Source organism: Osmia bicornis, chromosome 5, assembly GCF_907164935.1.
Source record: "Osmia bicornis bicornis chromosome 5, iOsmBic2.1, whole genome shotgun sequence".
Lineage (NCBI taxonomy): Eukaryota > Metazoa > Arthropoda > Insecta > Hymenoptera > Megachilidae > Osmia > Osmia bicornis.
In genome coordinates this window covers 9554259-9574643 of record NC_060220.1, presented here as the reverse complement: position 1 = coordinate 9574643, position 20385 = coordinate 9554259, and the positions used below count along the sequence as shown (strand labels likewise).

Here is a 20385-nt window from a genome sequence, read left to right as displayed (position 1 = left end):
ATTCGGCAAAGAGGGCGGAAGAATCGGAACGAAGCGTTGAAGCGCGCGAAATATATTTATTTTTAGGGAGGATGCTGCCTCCGGGGTACAACGCAGGGGGACGCGAGATTGAAAGCGTAATAGGTCGGCCATCTTGATTTTCCAACCCCGCGTCAATTAGTCGCGGTAGGAGGGTGCGAAGAAGAAGAGCGATGGCGTCGTTGCGGCGAGACCGACGGGACTGGCAAGGAGAGGAGGCGAGACGAACGAGGCGGACCTAGGAGAGACGCGCGGAATCGCTGGAGAACGCGAACGAATGCGTTACCATCAACCTAGTCTCTCCTCTATACCCAGAAGCTGCGAATTAAAGTTCGGTTTCCGCGACGTCCGGAAATAACGCGACCTTTCGCCGAGCAATCGGGAAATGAAACTCGTATCCTTTCAGGATTCATACTTGACGCGTTCCGCCTTCGAAACACTTTTGCTCCTCGACGAGACGCGACCGGGACCCTTTGCGCTTTATCTGCTAGACGTTCGTTTCTCCTTTCTCCCTCCATCATCGACCAAACCATATTACCGACTTTCCGCGGTCTATCTTCTCTTCTTGAATTTAACCCGTGTAACGAAACCCTTTACCATTCTTACCAACTTGAAATTTTTGCCCTTGGAGGATAGGTTAACCTACAATACGAAACGATACCAGGATCGCGAGTTTCGAAAACATCAGAGAGAAGAATTATCGGTTTGCGTTTAACGAGGGAGAGAGACCAAAGGGAGAAAGTGGAAAAACGATTCGTTCGTTAGAGTCGCGACAGGTTTTGAATTTCCGATCTCGCGGCACGAGATCGCGGGAATAAATATGTAAGTCGCGAAACTGTCGTCCACGCGAGAATGGTGCTCCCTCTTCTGACACGTTCAGCTCGAAGGGAGGGACCGAGAATCGCCGGTGCTTCTTGGCACGTCGGCGAATACGAAAATGCAATTAAGTGGAAAATATGCGGGCTCGTTGCATATTTGCAGGTAACGCTAGTCGTTAGCATCACAAAGAAGAGCCAAGCTCTACTCGCGGCGCGCGATCCTCGCATTCAAATGGATGAGAAGTCTTTGGAAAATTTATCTCTTCCGCGACCTACCCCATAGGCCTACGGGCCAGCGCACCGCGACGCATTAATGCGCCACGCCACGCCACCACCACCACCACCCTCTTCGTTTCGTTTCGTTTCGTTTCGTTGCCATTCTCCCAACTTTCTACGCACGTTTTCCGCGACCGCGTCAACTTTTCGCGCTTTGAACTCGTACCACCCTTCAAATCGACCAACCCTCTTTTTTTTTGTTTAACACCGAGTAGCTCTCGCTGGGCGGAAACCCGGAGATTTAAGCTCGGCGCGTTACGCGGAAGGGATCGAATAATATAGAATGAAAAAAAGCTTTCGTACGTATCGTCCTCGATTCCTTTGTCGATTCCGATCAACAACAAATCGGCGGAATCTCGGAAAGTTGGTTAATCTTGGCGTTGGTTTAATAAGTAAAAAGCGCGATAACAACCGTTGCTGTTTCAGGTTCCGGGGCAGTGGCAAAAAAGCGAGACGGTCCGATAATTATTATTGCTCCGGCTGTCCGAACCGACTAACGAGGCTCCAACGAGCGCGGGCAATAAACGTCGAGCACGAGAGAATGGAAGCGAGAACGATAATTAGGAATGTTAATTTGTCTAATAATTAACAAGATTAATAGGATACTGTTATCTGATGCCGGAGAACACGTGGAAGGAACCGCGAAGGTCGGTCTCGTGGGAAATGGAAGAAAACCGTATCCAACATATACAGAATCCCGGACGCGATTCTACTATGCTTTTCAGACTAAAATTATCGCTGTACTCGGCCCCGCGCGGCCTGCTCAATCCTGGTCTTTCTTCTGGTTATCGAGTACGAACATCGTTGAAAGAATTCCGAAGAGGAACGCGACTCGGTTACGTCGATAAATCGTCGCTCGCGAAAGAGGGACGAGCCGGCCGTCTCCGCAAGTTCCGATATCTGGCGCGAAAAAAACGCGACGCGAAAGAAAGCTGGCAAGTTTATCAGCAAAGCGGGAGACAGGCGCGGCGTTCGTCAACGGCGCGGAGCGGCGTCTTAATTCCACGGACCCTTGGAACGCGGCAAACGGGCTGGAGAACAGAGATTCCATGCAAATATCCCGTCGTCTCGCGGAAGGGGAAAAGTTGCTCTTTTTTCCGTTGCCGTGGCAAAGCGATCGTTCGAGAGAAAAAAGAAGAGTAAGAGCGGTGGAAGCGGGTGGAAGCGGGTGGAACCGGGCCGAGTCGGCGGCGAAAGAGAAAAGAGGAACGGGAACAAGGGAAGAGGAAGGTGGCAAAGAAGAAGAAGAGGAGAAAAAGCGAGTATCTTATTTATGAATATGTATGGGAGGCTCGAACGAGCCTCGAGAAGCTGACTACGGGCTACTACTGCGAGCGGTCGGGCATGCCGAAGCCCCTCCAGCACCGCGGGCTCGGTGCCCCAACCTAGAATCAAAGTGACATTAGCTGGAAGGTACTTGCAACCGCCGCCAACGTATATACCAACGTACGCGGCTTACCTTCCTTTCGGAATTAATGTCCGCGCGGCACGATATACGACCGCGTGTACGCTCTTTTTCACGCGGCTTCCGTCCCGCGTCGAAACGCTCGAAACACCGACCACCACAAGTTCACACACGTTCGCATACAGGAGCCCGTTGCCTTTCCCTTTTCTGCCCGACTTCCTTCGCCGAGAACGACGCTCTTCCGTTCTACTCCCGCGCTCTCGCATCCTTCTATTCTCGGCGAACGCGTTTAAGCGGCCACACGCGAGCAAAGAAACCTCCAACTCCCTCAGGTTGCTTCGCTTTCTATTTCAACGCGATCTTTGTCGGCCCGTTATATTAATATTTTAATATAAATGCAAATCGCTTTAGCTCGCACTTACCGATAGGGAAAGTTAAGCTCGTGAAAGTCGCGACGACGACGACGACGACGACGACGACGACGACGACGACGACGACGACGACGACGAGGGGTTAAGGTAGAAGGGAGGAAGAAGACACAGGCGGTGGGTAGAAAAGGAAGCCGGTCGAAGGGTGGAAACTCTTCTCGCGTAAATAGCCTCGTACGACGCACGATTTATCGCTTGTACTTGCCGAGACACGCGGTGCACCGCCCAGCCGATATTAAGCGATGGTCGTAAGATATGCCAGCTTACGGACCTATCCCACCAACTTGCCGAAACAACCTTCGATGCCCAAACGATCCGCGATTCGAGCAATCAGCCACCACGATCTTTTTCACGATCGCTTTTTCTTTGTTTGCAGCAACGTTAACGCGTGTTTACCTTTCAAAAGCGACGCGACGAGCGAACGCGTTTCTTTCATTCTATAAGCATTAATTTTCCCGGTTACGGCGTTTCCTTGCCGTCATAATCGAGCACGATAATATAATAACGAGCGTGAAAAGGCGGTAAATTCGTGCGACGCGATAGAAGCAGTTCTCCCCGCGGAAACGGAGTCGATTAAAATAGAAAAACGACGAGAGCCGGTTGAAGAGGATCCGTTGAGTTTGCGCGGCGGCCGTTCGCGCGAGTTATTAATTTGTCGGGCAGGCGGAGCTAGTCAAGCTCATCGCCGACTTCGTCGTCGTCGTCGTAGTCGTCGTCGTCGTGGTAGCCGCGACGCCGTCGACATCCTCGTTGTCGATGCCGCCGTTGTATTCGCGATTGCAGTTGCTGCTGCGACTGCATTCTACGCGAAAGCTGGTAGCGCGGCTTCCCATTTACGCGACTCACCGATGCGCGATGCCATTCACCGGCGAAAATATGAAAACCCCATTATGCGGCAACCCGAGCTGTTGCTTTTTGTGGCCCCTCTTCCGTTACTCTTGCATCCCTAACGTCCGCTCTACTCCTTCTACGTTACGAGCACGCGACACCGCCTCCCACTCGTACGGATTTATACTATGTTTTCGTGTTACACCTAAGTCGTTACACGCGCACCCTCTATCAACCCTCTTGCCGCACTCGAGATCGTGGCGCGACGCTCTCGTTCGACAACCCACCCGTCGTCCCCCCGAATTGAAAAGGCGTCACGGTTAATTACCACTGACGCGAGAAGAAACGGTAAAGAGGATATCCCTGGTTTTTCGCTTTTATTTTCCTTAGGAACAAGCAAACGGAAGAAAACGATGAACATTTACTCGGTGTTTCGATCGATCCGTCGTAGCGAAGGATCGCTACGTCAGGCAGACTCGTCGTTCACGACGTAGCTTTATCATAAATTATAATTAACCGCATAAATATGCATTCGACCGTGGCATAATTCGACCAATAACAGTAAATTACTCACGAGGCGGAGCGACTCGTCGCTGGTGCCGCGGTGGCACGATCCCACCCCCGCTCTAGAGAGTTGCCCTCCGTACCACCCTCTTTCCACTAACGGCATAGGCAACGGCATAGGCAACACAGGGAACGCCGACAACGAGGCAATAGACAGCAACGACTATGCCAACAACAACCATGCTACTTCATCCGACCATACCCACGTCCTGTTCGTCCGAGCTCGCTCTTTGCTTCTACTCGTCCCCGCCGACCGCGCGCGCTACCACGATAATGCGATTAATTGGTATTGCTAATCGCCGATAATTAATATAAATAGATGAGTGCAGTTATTACTAGAGCACGGCCCCGATTCGCCCGCATACAGATACGATTCGTACGACACAAGCTCGTCGATTTGGTGTTCCGGGCGCACCGCATACTTTATCCACCCCGTGCCGCGTCGCGTCGCGTCGCGTCGCGTCGCTTCGTCTCGTTGCTCCACAGTTTTGTCGAGAACGATCTAAAAGCTCCGGGGTCAATATTAATGGATCGAACGTTGAATATTTTTTTATATTCTCACCGGCCTGGAGAAGCACGATATTGCAAAAAAGAGCGAAGAGAGGGAGACCGGGCGTAGGTGGTTACGGAGAATAGAAGACCGCGGAAGTATTACGCGGGCGGTAAAGTGACTCGACTCGACTGAAATCGAGTTGCGTCGGGTCGAGTCGAGAGAGCAGACTGAAAAGAGAAACGGACAGAGGGAGAGAGAAAAGTATTCGTATCGGGGAAAAAGAGTAAAACCTACTGAGAAATCGAGTAGAGGTGCGGAAGGGTTAAGGGGGAGGATATAGGGTAGGGCGATGGGAGATGAGAGAAGGAAGAGAGGGGCGGAAAACAGAGGCAGAGGGTCGCGTTGGCAGACTTCACGCACAATTAGTTTCCTGAATAATTCCTGATCGAAGGCGAAACCGAACGAGGCGTGGATGGTAGTTACGCTGCCGACGAAGCGACAGCTGGCACTTGCAACCTCCCTTCCCCACCTACGCTTTCCGCGTCTTCCTTGATAATTATGTGTACGTTAATTAATTGACTAATTATTATTCCAACTACGTCGTTCGGGAATTTCTAGACGCGCCGCTCGTACCTCGTTTCCTTCGCCATCGATCCCGATCGGGAAAGCTGCAAAGGGAGTCAGGGAATAGTCATTATCCTCGTACCGTTCCATTTCGTTTCTTTTTCACGGTCGTTCGTCGCGAAAGCGGTAACCGAACGCTGTTCGATGCTTTATCGCGATCCCAAATATCGGGCTAACGTTCCAACGATTCCGAAACGTTCGTAATTTCTTGCCAAAGTTTTTTCACGATCTGTCATTTTTCACGAACAAGACCCGCCTTTTTTTTTCCATCGATACCATGTATCTCTCCTCTTTCTCCAACCGTCCAGTCGTACGTCTATCTATCCAGCTATCTATTCATCCGCTTTCTCTCTGTTGGGCCTATCGAGGACGGGTCGACGCGCTTCGACGACAACCGCGTACGGCGTATACCAACCCCTCGCTCCTCTTACCCTTCCACCCACCACGCTCCCTCTTCTGTCCCTATTGTCATAACCCATAGATGCGACCGTAAATCGACGGGAAAGCTGCAAGAACGCTCGATATATCAATCTACGTCGGCTCCTATTTGCTGGTAATTAATCACGTTCATATCCGAGGGCGTACTTAGCATCCGAGAGGAGGAAGCATCGAGTGGATGCTAAACGCGTTCGAGGCATTGGCCCGAAAGATTCCGAGAATGGCGTCGCGCGAACCATCGTAGCATTGCACAGCCTGGAGCATCGAAGCATCCAACGGACGAGTCGGAATCTTTGGATCGCGTTACTTCGCCACCCATTTACCGCCACCTTTTCGCACGATTATCCCGGCAACCTGTTCGAGCACGAAACGGGATTGATACTTGATCGTAGCGGTGAGTTTATCGAGAAGAAAGCATCGCGATCGTTTCCCTCTACATTTCCCTCTCCAAGGTATTCTTCGGCTATTCGATTCACGGAGTTTACGCTTCCTCGATCATTTGTATCAATTTTGGAAGAGAATAATTTCACGATCGGTTTATTTGCCTGATACGTTTGAACGAGGAACGAAAGAAACACGGGCAATCGAGGTATCAAGCGATCACGATCGCGCCTCGGGAACAACGCTGGTGTCGTTGAAAAGCGTCTCGGAAAGCGGGAACCGTTTTCCGGGCCTATCTATCTCCGCGATGCCGCGAATTTTCTACGGCCTTTTTTCCTCTCTTTATTCTTTTTCCTTTTATTTCCTCTTTTTTTTTTCTTCTTTTTGTTTCTGCGAACGCGTCGGTTCTCAGCGATTTGTTCTGGTGCGCGCCTATCCGGGGAAAACCTTTCCCGGCCGAAAACCGCTGGCAAAGCGGCAACGGAAAGAGAAAAGGGAGGAAGAGAGGTAGGCAGGCAGGCAGGGAGGATGGGAGAGTCGGAGGTCCGCGTTTAAAATAATGCGAAGCCTCCTTTATTCCTATCCTCCCTCCACCTCTACAGCATCCTCTGCCAACCCCCGATCCAGCCACTTCGTTCGCGACGCTCCTTTTTTATTTCGCGCTTTCTACCACGGCCAATGAAAGAGCCACTCTTCGCCTTTTGTCGCGCTTCGACCGTGCCGAGACTCGTTTCGCACGCTTCGAACGACGCGATGCGACGCGGGGAGGACCCGTCGAAATATATAAACGGACGCGTTCCTGATTTTTCTCGCGATCGAATCGGCAAAGGAGCTTTCGGATAGGATATTCGGTCGAACGGTCGAAAGCGGTCGAAGCGGTCGGAACAATCGAGACGGAAACTAATCGCGGCGATTCGAGGAATTCGAAACATTTTTTCCAGCGTAACCGCGGTTGCCAGCCTGGTATGCGAGGCGCGGCTAGCAGAGGCAAACGGTGCGAGGGGATGGAAAAGGAGGGAGGAAGGGTGGGCGATGAAGGGGCAGGGCGGAAGCGCTTTCACGATTTTGAAAAAAAATCCATTTCGCGATAGAGCCGTCGCGGAATAGATACGGGACGCGGCAGGGACGTAGGCCCTATACCACCCTGTGAAGGGTAGAGGGTATAGGTGTGCGTATATATAGGATAGCCAGGATTGACGATACGAATCGGCTATCTGCAGGTACACGGCAGATAGGAGGCGGGTGGCGAGGGGGTGGCAAAGAGGCAGAGGCAGAGGAAGAGGCAATTCGCGTGTGTTGCGCGATGCTCGCGCGCTATACGAATCCGCGAGATACAACACAGCCGAGAATCGCGCGTACGTACGCGACCAGGCTGCACGTGCGTGAAGTTACACGTGGCTGGTTGGGTATCTCCGATATTTATGGGCAATATTTCCGATTCAGCTGCCGCTATCGAAGCCCTTACCAGTTCAACATGTCCGCAATAAAAAACTGGATAAAATTATATCCACATCTCGCCACGGTTTCGACTCGCTGAAACTCATCAAAAGTTATGGAGCGGGATACGAGGAATTCTATTCTACTCCCGCTCTCCCTCTCCCTTTATCTCCTTTTTTTTCTCTCTTTTTTTTTCTCCCCTTTTTTTTTTTTTTTTTTTTTTTTTTTTTAATATTTTGCGCGAGACTACGGTGCGCGAATCGATCGATTTCGAGCCGATAAAACGGCCATTTCTACTCGCCGCGAAACCGATTCTCTCCCTCTGTTCGTTTCCAAGAGATTCGTCGACGGCAAAATAATTCTGTTGCGACCGAACGAAACGGGAACGAAACTTTTGCTCACCGCTCTTGCTCGAAAAGATCGCGACGTTTCGTCTAATCTACCCAAAATTTCTCAAATCACCGGTGTTAAACGTTTCACTATAGGAACCGTAAGCTGCGGGTGAGCTCGAAAAACGGCAATGACGAACCGAATCCTGGTCGAAGGAAGAGGAAGAAGAAGAAAGAAGTACAAAGAGTGACGACCGAGTTTCAGACGTAAAAATTCCAATTTGTTCCCGGACCGTGTGCAGCGCCGTTAAAGCCCAGGACGAGCCAGAGAAACGCGTAATATATTACAAAACTTCGCGGCGAAGCACGGATGTGGGGACCGAACGCTGTATTATTCGAAAGTTTTCCACTCTGCGAAAAATTTCTCAACTTATGGATTTCGGGCTGAAGAAACTACGCTCTTGCCTACGTTTCCTTGCTTCGACGGCAACGTTCGCCAACCGTGCGTACCCCCTTTTCTTCCTATCGTCTCGCGAACCACGAGAACACAGCCCCCGTCGTCCTCGTCCTCGTCGCGGAACAGATCGATTCCGCGTCGAATCTGTATCGCGAAACTTTACTCCCGTAGCCAACTCGGAGGATACGGTTTCCCTTCTTCTCTCGTCATACCTATTCTGTCAGCCATCGATCTTCGAGGATCCGTGGTAAATAATAAATACTCGAAACGCGACGCCCCCGCGAACCGCGATCGCGAAGACGAATCGAGCGAGAGACGGGAGCAAAGATGTTTCGAAAGGAACGATGGAGAGAAACGAAGGGAGTAGGTGACGAGGAACCAGAGAATCGCGGTGCGACGAGGGGGCCTGCTTTACAGAAACAGCAGAACCGAGAAAAGAGAAACAGAGAGAGAGAGAGAGAAGGAGGAAAACGGGGGAGAGGGCAAGGACGGGAGCGACGGAAAAACTTTTTAAATTCGAGACAAAATGCTAAAAGTTCCCCGAGGCCATGCATACGAAGCGGGAAGCAGCGAGAAAAAGGAGCGAGGACGGGGCGAGTGGAGGGAGGCAGGCAGCGACCATTAACATAAAACAGAATGTGGGAAAAGCAAATATTGTGATAAAAAATAATAATAATAGGAGGCGAGCGGAGAGTACGGAAAGGAACGGGAAACGGCGAGGAGGTGAAAGGGGGTGAAGAGAGAAGGAGCGTACTCGCGCGAGCCCGTGCGTCCCCAACCCCTGGGGACGAAGCGGAACGACGGATACTTTGGCTCCGCGAATGCCGTCCTTCTCTTTCTCTTCCAATCCTCACGCTCCTACGACCTCTTCGTTCGTCCTCTCCTCGCCCTCCGCCCAACCGCTCGTATAAATACAAGTATACGCCCAGAGTTTTCCCGAGGCATTTATGAAACTCATTCGGCTAGGACTAACTCTAATAATCGTTGAAACTAATGCTCTATTTCGAGTATGTGTGCCACCACTACCAACCGATTCCTCCATCCTTCCAACCCTTTTTCCCAGAAAGCGTCTTCTCGCCTCTGAAAGTACGGCCAAACAAAATGCCTACTTCGCGCTCGACTAGGGTTTTCGCGATACGATTGCTTCTCCGAGAAGGGGTGTATTCGCCATCGGCCTAGATCGCTTAACAATTAGATTAATTTCCCTTCTTACGGGAAAATTCGAGGAACCTTAGGAAATAAAGTTTTACCATAATAGAAATAACGAACAAGGATAGCAAGAAAAAGGTCGGAAGAGGGAAGAAGGGAAGAGGGAGGAGACGCGGAGGAGAAGAAAGAACGAAGGGAACATAGAGAAAGCGGCGTAAACCGTAACGATAACGATTATAGGCGCAGTTACCCTGGGACGTCCTGTCTTAACGATTACGCCGTTGAAAATTATTACGCGTAATAACGCTCTGTCGTTATTACTGTTATTGTTATTATTATTGCTATTATTACGAGCGTTATTATTGCCGTTATTATTGCTACCGCTATTACTGTTATTTATATTATTATTATCATTATTATTATTTTTATCATTATTACTATTGTTATTATTATTATTCCGCGGAAACAGGGAAGAGGGAAACTCGCGATAGACAGTTTAGAAATTCGAACGATATTTCCAACGACTCGCAGCCGTTCGTAGCCGAACGGTCTGCCCTCCGGAATTACTTTTGCGCGCTCGTGGATTAAGTTCGGACCGGTGGCCGTTGCATTACAAATTGACTTTTCCACGGCTGACTATTCTACGTCAGCCTTGAAATCGAGACAACCGAATCACCTGAGCGACCGTGGACCGGTGCGGTGGATCGTTCCGATACGAATTCCCGATTAAATTTAGCGAATCGACAGCCCCGCGTGCAACTCTGCTAGTCTTCGAAGAGGATCTGTCAGCCGGAAGTCTCGTACAACGTGGAAATTTTTTGTTTCGCCAATTGTCCAAGGGGATTTTAGCCGTCGATCTCTTCAACCGCGAATCTGGTGGTTCGCCGTCGGCTAAACGCATTCGAAAGTGCCACGAACGCGAAAAATACGTTTTCATGCGGCAGAAGGAACATTTTTTAAGAACGTTTCATCGGATACTCTATACGAAACGATCCAACAATTTTTGTCATATCCTTTAGGTACGACGAATCTGTCCTCCCAACGATCGATACAGAATAAATTAAACGCGTTGCGTTAGCCTTATTTGTGATCCATGTAGCCGGTTAAATCGCGAATCGTATCAAGGATCGTCACGAATTACGTGAACATTGACGTTGTCTTACGATAAACTATGCTCATCGATTATTCGTAAAGCAAACGTGACTCGCAAACTCGTTGAAAAAGAAGCCGCGCAATTAGAATAGCTACGAGACGAGTTCAATCGACGAGGTTACTTACGTAATTTCCCGAAAGGATCCACGATATCGATCTTTCCTGTAACGACGGACCATCCAACTCGCAACCGTAACACGATATTTCGATCGAAATGTAAAATTATGGATAATTATCTTTCGATCGTCCCAACAGGCGAGTGTAATTTAGACGTCCGCCTGGTGCGTCGGGCATCGATCGATTACGAAACGTTTACACGAGGTTTCTTGATCTCCAGAGATCGCTTTTTTTTCTCCCTTTAACGTTTCTTCGATGGTGCGGTGCCTTGACCGAGCGTCCACGTTAATCGTTGACTAATCGAAAGGGTTTTACGATGGAGAAGCATCGAAACCGAGAATGCGAAAAGCTGTCGAATTTGACGGCGGAAAACAGCGACGATCGCGCAACGGTTTGCCTATTTTCGGCAATTTCCGATTCGTAAATTGCTCGGCGAGGACGTACGAGGCGACAAACTAGTTTTGTCCCCGCAATTTGTAGCGACGCGTACGTCCGCCCACCAACGATATTTCATCGAATATGATAATCGTAGCTATTACCGTCTGGCTTGGCCGATTTCTTTTGTCGTCAACGAATAATCGTTCCCGGCCAAACTTGGACGGCGCCGTCGACAATCGGAGCTTCTTCTTCTTTTTCCTCTACTTCTTCTCTACGCTTTTCCACACTCGCAACTACCTTATGCCGAGTAATAGGACAAACCATGCGGAACACGGCGTTGGCAAGTAAGACGTTTCGTATCTTTCATCGAAACGCGACGGCGAAAAGATCTTGACAGAACGATAGCTCCACTTACACTTAGCAGCTCTTTGTTCAGATATTGGAACACGCTCGGTTACGCACGCATTGCCTTCTAATAAAGCCGGCTTTACTTGTACCACTAACCCACTGTAAATTGAATAAGAAAATACTTGTACGAGTATTGAATAGCGTTGACACGATTCCGAGAAAGTAGATTAACCGGGCCGGCTAATTGACGGACAACTAGCGCAAGTAACTATACAGATGTAAGCCGAGTTTACGCAAGTCGCGAATATTCCTGTTACATGCGCCTCGATATTACGTTACGTTACGTTACGTTACGGCACGTAAGGAGCCTGACTACCTATCGTAATTGCAAGTAAGGTGCTTCGAACGATAACGTTTGCGCTCTTCTCTCTCCTTGTCTCTTCGCGTCCAATTACGCGTAATGCGATAATAGCTCGACGAATATTTCTAACGCGGCTAATCGTCGTTGTACACGGTGGCTCGATAGTTGGACCGTGTTTGGTTCGATCGTTGGAGAAAACCGGAACTCCGCTACGTCTGGCTGTTATCGGGTATCGCGATCGTATGAATATTTATATAATATATATATATACACACACGTGTTGTACAATGTAGTTATTTAATGAGTCGTAAACGCAGCTATCCGGTGGCGTTGTCGCGACGACTTTACGGTCGCCTCGTTCGGATCGTCGTAAAAATACGAGCCGAAGCGCAAAACGATACCACGTTAAATAGAATAATTATTATACGAATGTTTATGCACGTGTACCGATATTATTGTTACTCCGCCACTTTAATGATACGCAAATGGAACAGACCGACGAACAATTTCCATCGTTCACCGACGCGTCAAATACAATTAACGATTACAAAAATATTTATCTTCGTCTTACGACGCCGTCCGATGTCACCGAGGAACGGTTCTGCAATTTCCATCGACCTCGATTTCCGACTCCTCCTTCGGATCGAACGACTTCGATTTTGGTGACACTTTTAATTTTCTGCGATACTTTGCTTTAAAATGAAATTGGTATTTATTATATTTCGAAAGACGAAGCGAAGCGAAGCGGTTGTAAGGGAATTGAAAAACGAAACCGGGAGTCGTAAGAATCGTTTCTCATCGAGTGTCCCGCGAAATATCGTACCAATTAGCATAACGTTTTGGGGCCGATAAAAGGCAGTAATTGTTCGGATGTAAACCGATATCTGCTTCTCGCAGCGCATCACAGCAAATGCGTTCCCATTCCCGCGCCATCTCATCCCCGTTCACTCCTCTCTTTCTCTCTTTTCGATGGCCTGCACACGCGTACGCGATAAAGTGAGCGCGCAAGAGCGCGAGGGAGCACAGGGTATCCAGTTCAGAATATTCCCTACCAAAGGGGATTTTGCCGGTGGAAAACACAACGAGCGCTTGGCCTGTTCTCTGTCGCGCAACAGGGCCACCCCCTGCCGCCGTGCCGTGCCGTGCGTTTCCAGTTAAAACGGCCGAGTACTCGTGTTTAGATATCGTTAAACCGCATTTTCGACACTACCATTATGTAAAGCACGTGGTGGAGGCCGATAAGTCGAACAATGGTGCTCACTCGCGTCGAACGGGACGGGTTAGGCGCTATTCGACGCTTCTTCTTCCACTCGTATGCTTTTCGCAATAATTTCTCACCTTTTTACCTATCAATTCTCGCAATCTCCTGTCTTCCTCGTAAACGGAACTTGCTAATTAAAAACGCTTTCGTTAACACGATTCTCTATCGATCTTTTCTCGTAACAGTTTTCTTCCCCTCGCGCAGAGAAAGAGAGGGAGTGAAAGAAAAAAAGAGCCACTAGTTCGTCCACCGGCCTATACGGTACAAAATAATACTTTTTACTATCGCGATCTTTACGATCCGTACTGTATCGAGTATAAAGAAGATAATAAAGGAAGACGCGCGTGGATAATAGCTGGTATTATGCGCGTATTGCCCGGTGCATTACCATTTTTATTGCCGACGTTTTTTTTACGATCTACTTCTCTTACGAGTTAGCGTACCCCCGATCCGCGAACCGTCGATCAAGGTCGAATTTATTTCCACGCTAAATACATCATTCGCCACGCGTGTTTCGCCTCGAATCGAATCTTATCTGGACATACCTTCCGCCCCCCCGTCGAGAAGCCGCTGCAAATTTCACGCCTCCGCACGATAATCTGATCTTTCCGAACGATCGATCCGGCTCGATTTATCGACGACAAGCGAGAGAGCTTCTTCTCGCCGCGACGACTGGTCCGTCCACCTTTTCGACCGGATTTTCTCGTTTCGGAGCAACGGCACGCGCGCACAACTCGTTTAACGTCAACGCGCGCGCAATCATCCTTATCGTCGTGTTACAACGTAATTATCGTATCGCCGTGAACGCTTACCGCTTTTAATTTCGATCATTGACCCGTAACTGGTAACGTCATACGTCATTCGTCTTCCGTGTTCCCTGGATCGAACGCGGTTCCATCCAAGCGTCTCGTTTTTCTTAATTGCCAATCGTCGCGGTTGACTAACGAAATACGCATCGTCATCCTAGTAATTTCTTTGTAAATAGAAGACCCGGACGAAATCGTCCTCCGATCGGCGGATATCTTTCCAAAGTTGTCGCGTATTCGCGATATAAATTGTAGCAGAAGCTCGCAGACTCGCTATAAGTATAGTAACGATAAATCAGGCGTATCGACGTGCTGCATAGAATTGCAAATGAGACGCTGCCTTCTTTAAAATAAAAAGTTATAACCGCGCGCTCGCGATCGTAAGTTTCGACGGTACGCGTCCTAAGCGTGTATACATATACAATATACGTAGAAGCGTACGTATAACCGCGTCCGTGGACGGTTTCGCGGGGGACAAGGAAAGAGGGCACGGAACGAAGAACGAAGAAGAGAGAAAGAGGGAGTGAGGGTACGTTTGTGTGCGCGATCGCGTAGTGTGCGGGTAATACGTACGTTCTCCGGACAAGCAAGGAGAAAGAACTTAAAATGAATAATGTATCGTATATTTAATTCTATATATAAGTACCAGCGCGCGTACGCACACACGAACGTAAGAGAAGACGTACGTAGGTGTACCCCCCTCGTCTCTTTCGCCCCAATCTCCCTTGACTCTCTTGTTCGTATTTGCCTCTGTGTGTCGCGAGCGCACAACCGCTCCCGCGGAGCGGATCTCTCCTTCCCTCTGTGTTTCTCCGTTGAGAATGAAGTAGCATATTTTCTACGCGGAGGTCGTGACGAATCGACTTTCCAGTCGCCGACTAGAACGATACAAAAATATATTTTAGCCGGCCCGTGCCTCCAGAGAAATAACAGTCTGTTCGAGAATAACTGTCATTAAATTATTATCGATCGATAAGCGCCTCGTTACCGCCTAGGACCGACATTCTTTTTAAGGCGGCAAAACTACCCGACAACCGTCTTCCAACCCCTTTCACCTCGTTTCCTGTGGAAAATTATCCACGTTAAGACGATGCTCCGATCTCGTCCACGGGCAATCTTTCATTTAACTCGATACTCGATTCGCGTACATGCTGCTTGTCTATTTTCGCGATGATAAAATGAGAACCGCTTTATTTTATTCGATAGAAAGAGGCATGGCTTGGTGTACGGTTGGCTCGAGCTGCCGCCTGACGTAACAATATAAATACGAGCGGCGCATTAACAAATTCCTTTTAATCTTATCGTTTACAATAAATATTGATACGAAACTTTGGTTGCGCTATCGTCTCGGTACGATAGTACACGTAAAATATAATAATTCGCCTAATCTCCATGTAGCGTGGAGCGACCATGAAACGCGAACTCTTATCTTAACGAAATAACTGCGCAATTAGCCTGTCGCGACTCTACCGAAACTTACTGTCCGCTCGTTATTCTCTACAGGCCGATACAGGACATCTTGCTTTTCTTCGGGGTCTCTCGAATTACGACGACCAACGAAAAAGAATTCGAGTAGAGATCGCGGTCCGCCTCAATTACATCCTTCAACGTTTCATTATCCGTACGCGTGTATGATAATTACATCGGAAGCGGGTAGAGTCAGTTGGCGGGTGTTGTTTCACGGCCGAGTTACCTTGACGGATATTTTCCGTTTCTAAGTCCGCGTCGTTGATCATACGCGATTCCTGGTGTGCGACGAATTTCGTGCTCCGAAATTTCTCGTCGGAATAGTCGCTATCACTCTATACTAACGTTACAATATTAAAGAGAGGAATACATAGTAAAATGTAGTGAAATTTTGTCGCAACATCGTATGTATTGGTTCGAGAAGGAAATATGATGAAAAAGCCATAGCGAGAATCGAAGCTAAGAGCGGACGAGCGCGTCTAACGACGGAGACGACGTCGACGGTGGGTTGGTTGAGCGCCGCTGCATTAATAATATACGATACTAGTAATGGCATCGGGCGTATACGAACGTATATATTGTATAATAACTTTCAAGGCCTTATAAACGTTTATTATTTACCGCGTAACGTAATGGCAAACGGGTCCCCCACTTCTCAGCAGTCGTTATTAAAAATAATACTGTAACGTTCATGCACGACGTTGCCCCGTTCTCCTCTGCTTCCCTCCTGCCCATCGACCGCTTAGTTGCGCGAAATTATTGCCTCGTGGATTTTCGACGAGGGACTAATTGCCCCCTTGCCCCTGGACCAACGCCCACCCTATTTCTCGATTTCTCACGGCATTTTCGAACAAACTATGAGAAACACTGCTTTAGAAGGCGTTAATGGAAGAAAAACGCTATTACCGTCGATAGAAGATCAAACATCGAGGCTGAGGAAAGGAGGCAAAGAATCGGAATCGTTTCGACTTGCCAGGAAGAAAGCGAACCACGGTGAAAACGGTTCAACGAGTTTTCCAACGATTTTCCATCGTGTCTCGTCTGTCGAAAGTTTTTCCCCATCGAACGATCGGAGAGCGTTGGCAAAGTGTTTCTCGGCGGAATATCTAGAGACTCGCCTCGGGACAAGAATCGTTGCGAAGGTCGCGACGGCAACAACGCGACATTCCATTAACTCGTGGAATAGCTAGAACGCTTCTGAGAAACTGTACGCGTCGGCGTAAAGAAATCAAGAATCGGCTCTGCTCGGTTGGTTCGCCAATGTCTAATTTGGAGGAAATTATGAAAGAAGATTCGGTAGCGGCGCGACGGACTCGGGTTTCGGAATCGGTGGCGAAAAAGCATCGACGGACGATGGGTTTTCTCGATTATCGAGGGGGTTGCGGGGCTGGGCGAAGAGAGCCGGTTCGAGAGGCCGCGAACGCGGCTCGAACTGGCTCGATCGTGGCGGATAGAACGTTTGATTTGCAGGAATCAATAAAAATCCGCGAGATAAAAAACTGGGCGAATAAAAAATGGTTCGCAGTCGTGGCCAACCGGAAAGCAGAAATCGCGAAGAGGGAAGGGAGAACGAGGCGGCTAGCGTAGGAGGACGAGGAACAGGACGAGCAGGGATAATCTGATTTTCAGCAACTTTATACGTTGCGCTTCGATTAAAATCCAGCCACCGTGCAGGGCCAATACAGTTACGCCGCTTCTGCCCTCTTCCTGTACGCGCTCACCTGCCTCTTCCCTCCTTGCGTCTGTTCGTCAACCTTTTCCACATCCGAAAATCCGCTCGATTTCGAACCGTTCCTCTTTCCCCGTAATCAAAGAAAAAGTTACTCGAGAGAAGCAAAGAAAAGAAAGAAGAAGAAAAGACTTAGTACAGCAAGTAGGTACGCGCGTTATTGAAACGCAAATCACGTTGCGCAACTGGCCGCGCGCGCCGCCGCGTCGTAGCGGGTCCGATCGGAATGTCTTGCATTAATAAAATATGAAGTATAAAAAGTTATTAAAAGGAGTAACGAGGAACTTAATGTTTATTCATAGCCGAGTGAGGCGGACGGACGAGCGGATAGGCGGCCGGGCTGCGATTCTCCGCATATTAAAAATCGTAAATAACCCTGCTACCGCTACCCCTCCGCCCTACTTTTGTCGTTAAATCTTCGCGATTACGAGCAATTTTAATTCGCCATCCGTAAACTTCTTCCACCTTCGTTTCTCTCGCTCCTTTCCTCTCTTTTCTCATCGTATAATAAATGTAGCTACTCGCAATTCGTACGATCGACTTCCGCTTTACTTTATCTAGTCGGAGACGGTTTATTAGCGTGGCTACGATCCGACACCTGGTCTAAGTTGGCATTCCATTGTCTGCTACTCACCTGCAACAAAAAGACGAAGACATCGATCAAAACGATTATCGATTAACGAGCATAGTTGCGACCACGTAACCGTGTTGTTCGTCGATGGTTTCGCCTACGCGCTCGGTAACCCGCTCTCGACCTCGACGCGAACACGCGCCTATAATGTTGCGCAGAAATAATAAATTACGGTGAAACGCGAACGAGCGTAAATATGTATTAATGCAATTACGTGTTCCCCGTGCCGGATTTCTCAACTACCGCGGTGCAACAGCGTTGCTCTTTCATTCAGCCTACCCTTACAAACATATTCTCTAATATCAAACTTCTCTTTTCTTCCGCTGACTTTTCTCGCTGCTCGTAGCGGACGATAAACGATATATCTACCGACCGAGTTGTCGATTCTTCGCGCGGGACAAAGTTACTTACTTAGAAAAAGAAGAAGAGCTTTGAGATCGTTTGAAATTCAACGAACGGTGTGTAACAGCGATTAAACTGTGAAAAACCGACGTCGAACGAACCATAAATTACCGGCAGATCCTTGGCGCCCAGCGTTTATTTATAACCACCGACCTCGAAGATCGCCTACCGGTTCAAATTAAATTGAACATCGTGCTCGTAAACGCGAATTCGTACGGGTCGCATCTCCGTGAGCTCCGTTTACGCGATTGTCGTTGATCCATTCGAACAGATCATCCGCGTTCTTTCAGGGGACGCGTTTCGATATCGCTTTTCAGGAAAATCCAGCGAACCGACGAAAAATACCGGGAAAAGGTCGGAACGAAACGAAATTTGACAAAAATTCCGTTGGACGAGAGGACGATCGCGACGACGCGACGCGCGACGCGGCAGGGGGGAAAAGTAGGATAGGGTCGCGACGAGCCTATCGAAGTGCGATTAAAATATAAAATGGGTTTCGAGGATTCGGACGGTGTTACGCACCGTTTCAATTATTGTCGCCCGGCAACTACACGCAATTTTTGTAGCCGCGTCCGATCGCGGCTTTTCGTTCATCTCCATCCTCCCATCGAGCCCCTCTCTATCCAACAACAGCGACAGTAGCAGCAGCAGCAGCAGCAACTCCCAATCCTCGCGCGACTCTTTGCCTATGTCTCGATTTTTTTTTTTTTTTTTTTTTTTTTTCCAAGCGCCGATTTTTCCGCCTTTTTTAGCAGAGCCACAAAACGGCGCAAAAATCCGATACCGTTTTGCGATGCCCGGATTAGCGGCAGATCGCGCTACCGATTTGCTTTACCGCTTCGATGAAAAAGTATTTGCATTTTCGTTTCCTGTTCTTTGTTTTATTCGCTCAGCTTTCGAGGCACAGTTTTCCTAGGAGGGGACGTTATCTTCGCGAATCGAGGCAAATTAGACTGCAACGATTGTTCGAAAGACGATGGAAGAAAGGGTGAAAAGGAGAAGCCGCGATTCGCTATCCTGTGTCGTCGCGGTCGCGTGAAAGAGCGCGCGTGGATATCCGTGGCAGCCGCGGGTATCAGCGGAAAAGGGAAAGAAAGAGGAGACGGATAGGGATGCGAGCTCGTCGCCACGCGGAAAGAATCTCGAGCGAAAAGCTCACTCGAGATGCCGCGAAAACAATGTCGAGGGTGGCCCGAGATATACCTAATTGTTGAGAGTACAGCCGGCGTAGAAGGAAAGAAAAAAAAAGGTGCCGGAGAAGAGGAAGAGAAAGGCGGAAGAATGAAAATGACACCGACTTCTCTCGAGCTCTTTCCTCTCTACCCCGTCGACCCCAACCCCCAACACCGAGTGCGATCGCGAGCCCGAGCCCGAGCCCGAGCCCGGCTGCTCTTACCCCTTTCCCTATCGGCCCTTCTCTTTTCCGCGCGACCGCCTTCCATCCTTGCCACGTCTCTTCGTCAACCCTCTGCGTTCGTCTTCCTCCTCCTTTCTCCTATCCCCCCGTCCCTCCACCGCGCCGGCACACTTGCTTTTTATCGACGGCATACTTTAACCCTCGAGCCGTGGCGGCTTGCAGGTGGGTGGGGTGCGGCTCGGTGCCTAGGTGCCTAGGTGCCTGGCGACGGAGGTGGCGAGGAAGGAGGATGAGAAGGGATCGGAGCGCGCGCGAGTAGGAGAGGGCAGAGGACAGAGGCAGGCAGGACGGTTGGCGGCTGCTGCTGGCCGAGGGTACGCGGTCGGGGCATTAAACCCATTTAAATATAACCAATACTAACCAGGGTGCCTTCTACTCTCCTCGGTTATGGATGATTTTTACCGTTCATTTGAATAACCCGTAAGCTGCATCCGGCCGTGCGTAGTCGAACACGCATCGAACCGACACACCGACGCGGGAGCTTCGAGTATCTCTGCTCTTCTCTTTCGCATCGACTTCCTCTTCAGCCACCGCGTATACCTCCTTTCTACTTTCATTCCCGTTTGATCCGCGATCGACGACGTCCTTTGACGCGAGCAATCGGCCGCAACGCCTTTATTCTTTGGTTTATTTCTTCTGCTTTCACCAGTCGCCGGGAAGAAGGGAAAAGA

General features: G+C 49.3%; 1 protein-coding gene across 6 annotated transcripts in view; it reads right to left on the bottom strand.

Moving 5' to 3' along the window:
* The window catches only part of LOC114878163 (protein bric-a-brac 1-like), a 124860-nt gene that overhangs the window by 65017 nt on the left and 39458 nt on the right, over positions 1-20385 (bottom strand). The window contains exon 2 of one of the 6 annotated variants that reach the window (XM_029191644.2): positions 17278-17898. The exons of the other annotated variants lie outside the window; for them this stretch is intronic. Coding sequence (XP_029047477.1) covers positions 17818-17898 — 81 coding nt within the window. The 3' untranslated portion in view covers positions 17278-17817. Of the gene's footprint in view, positions 1-17277; positions 17899-20385 lie in introns of those variants that run through there. 6 annotated transcript variants of the gene reach the window in all.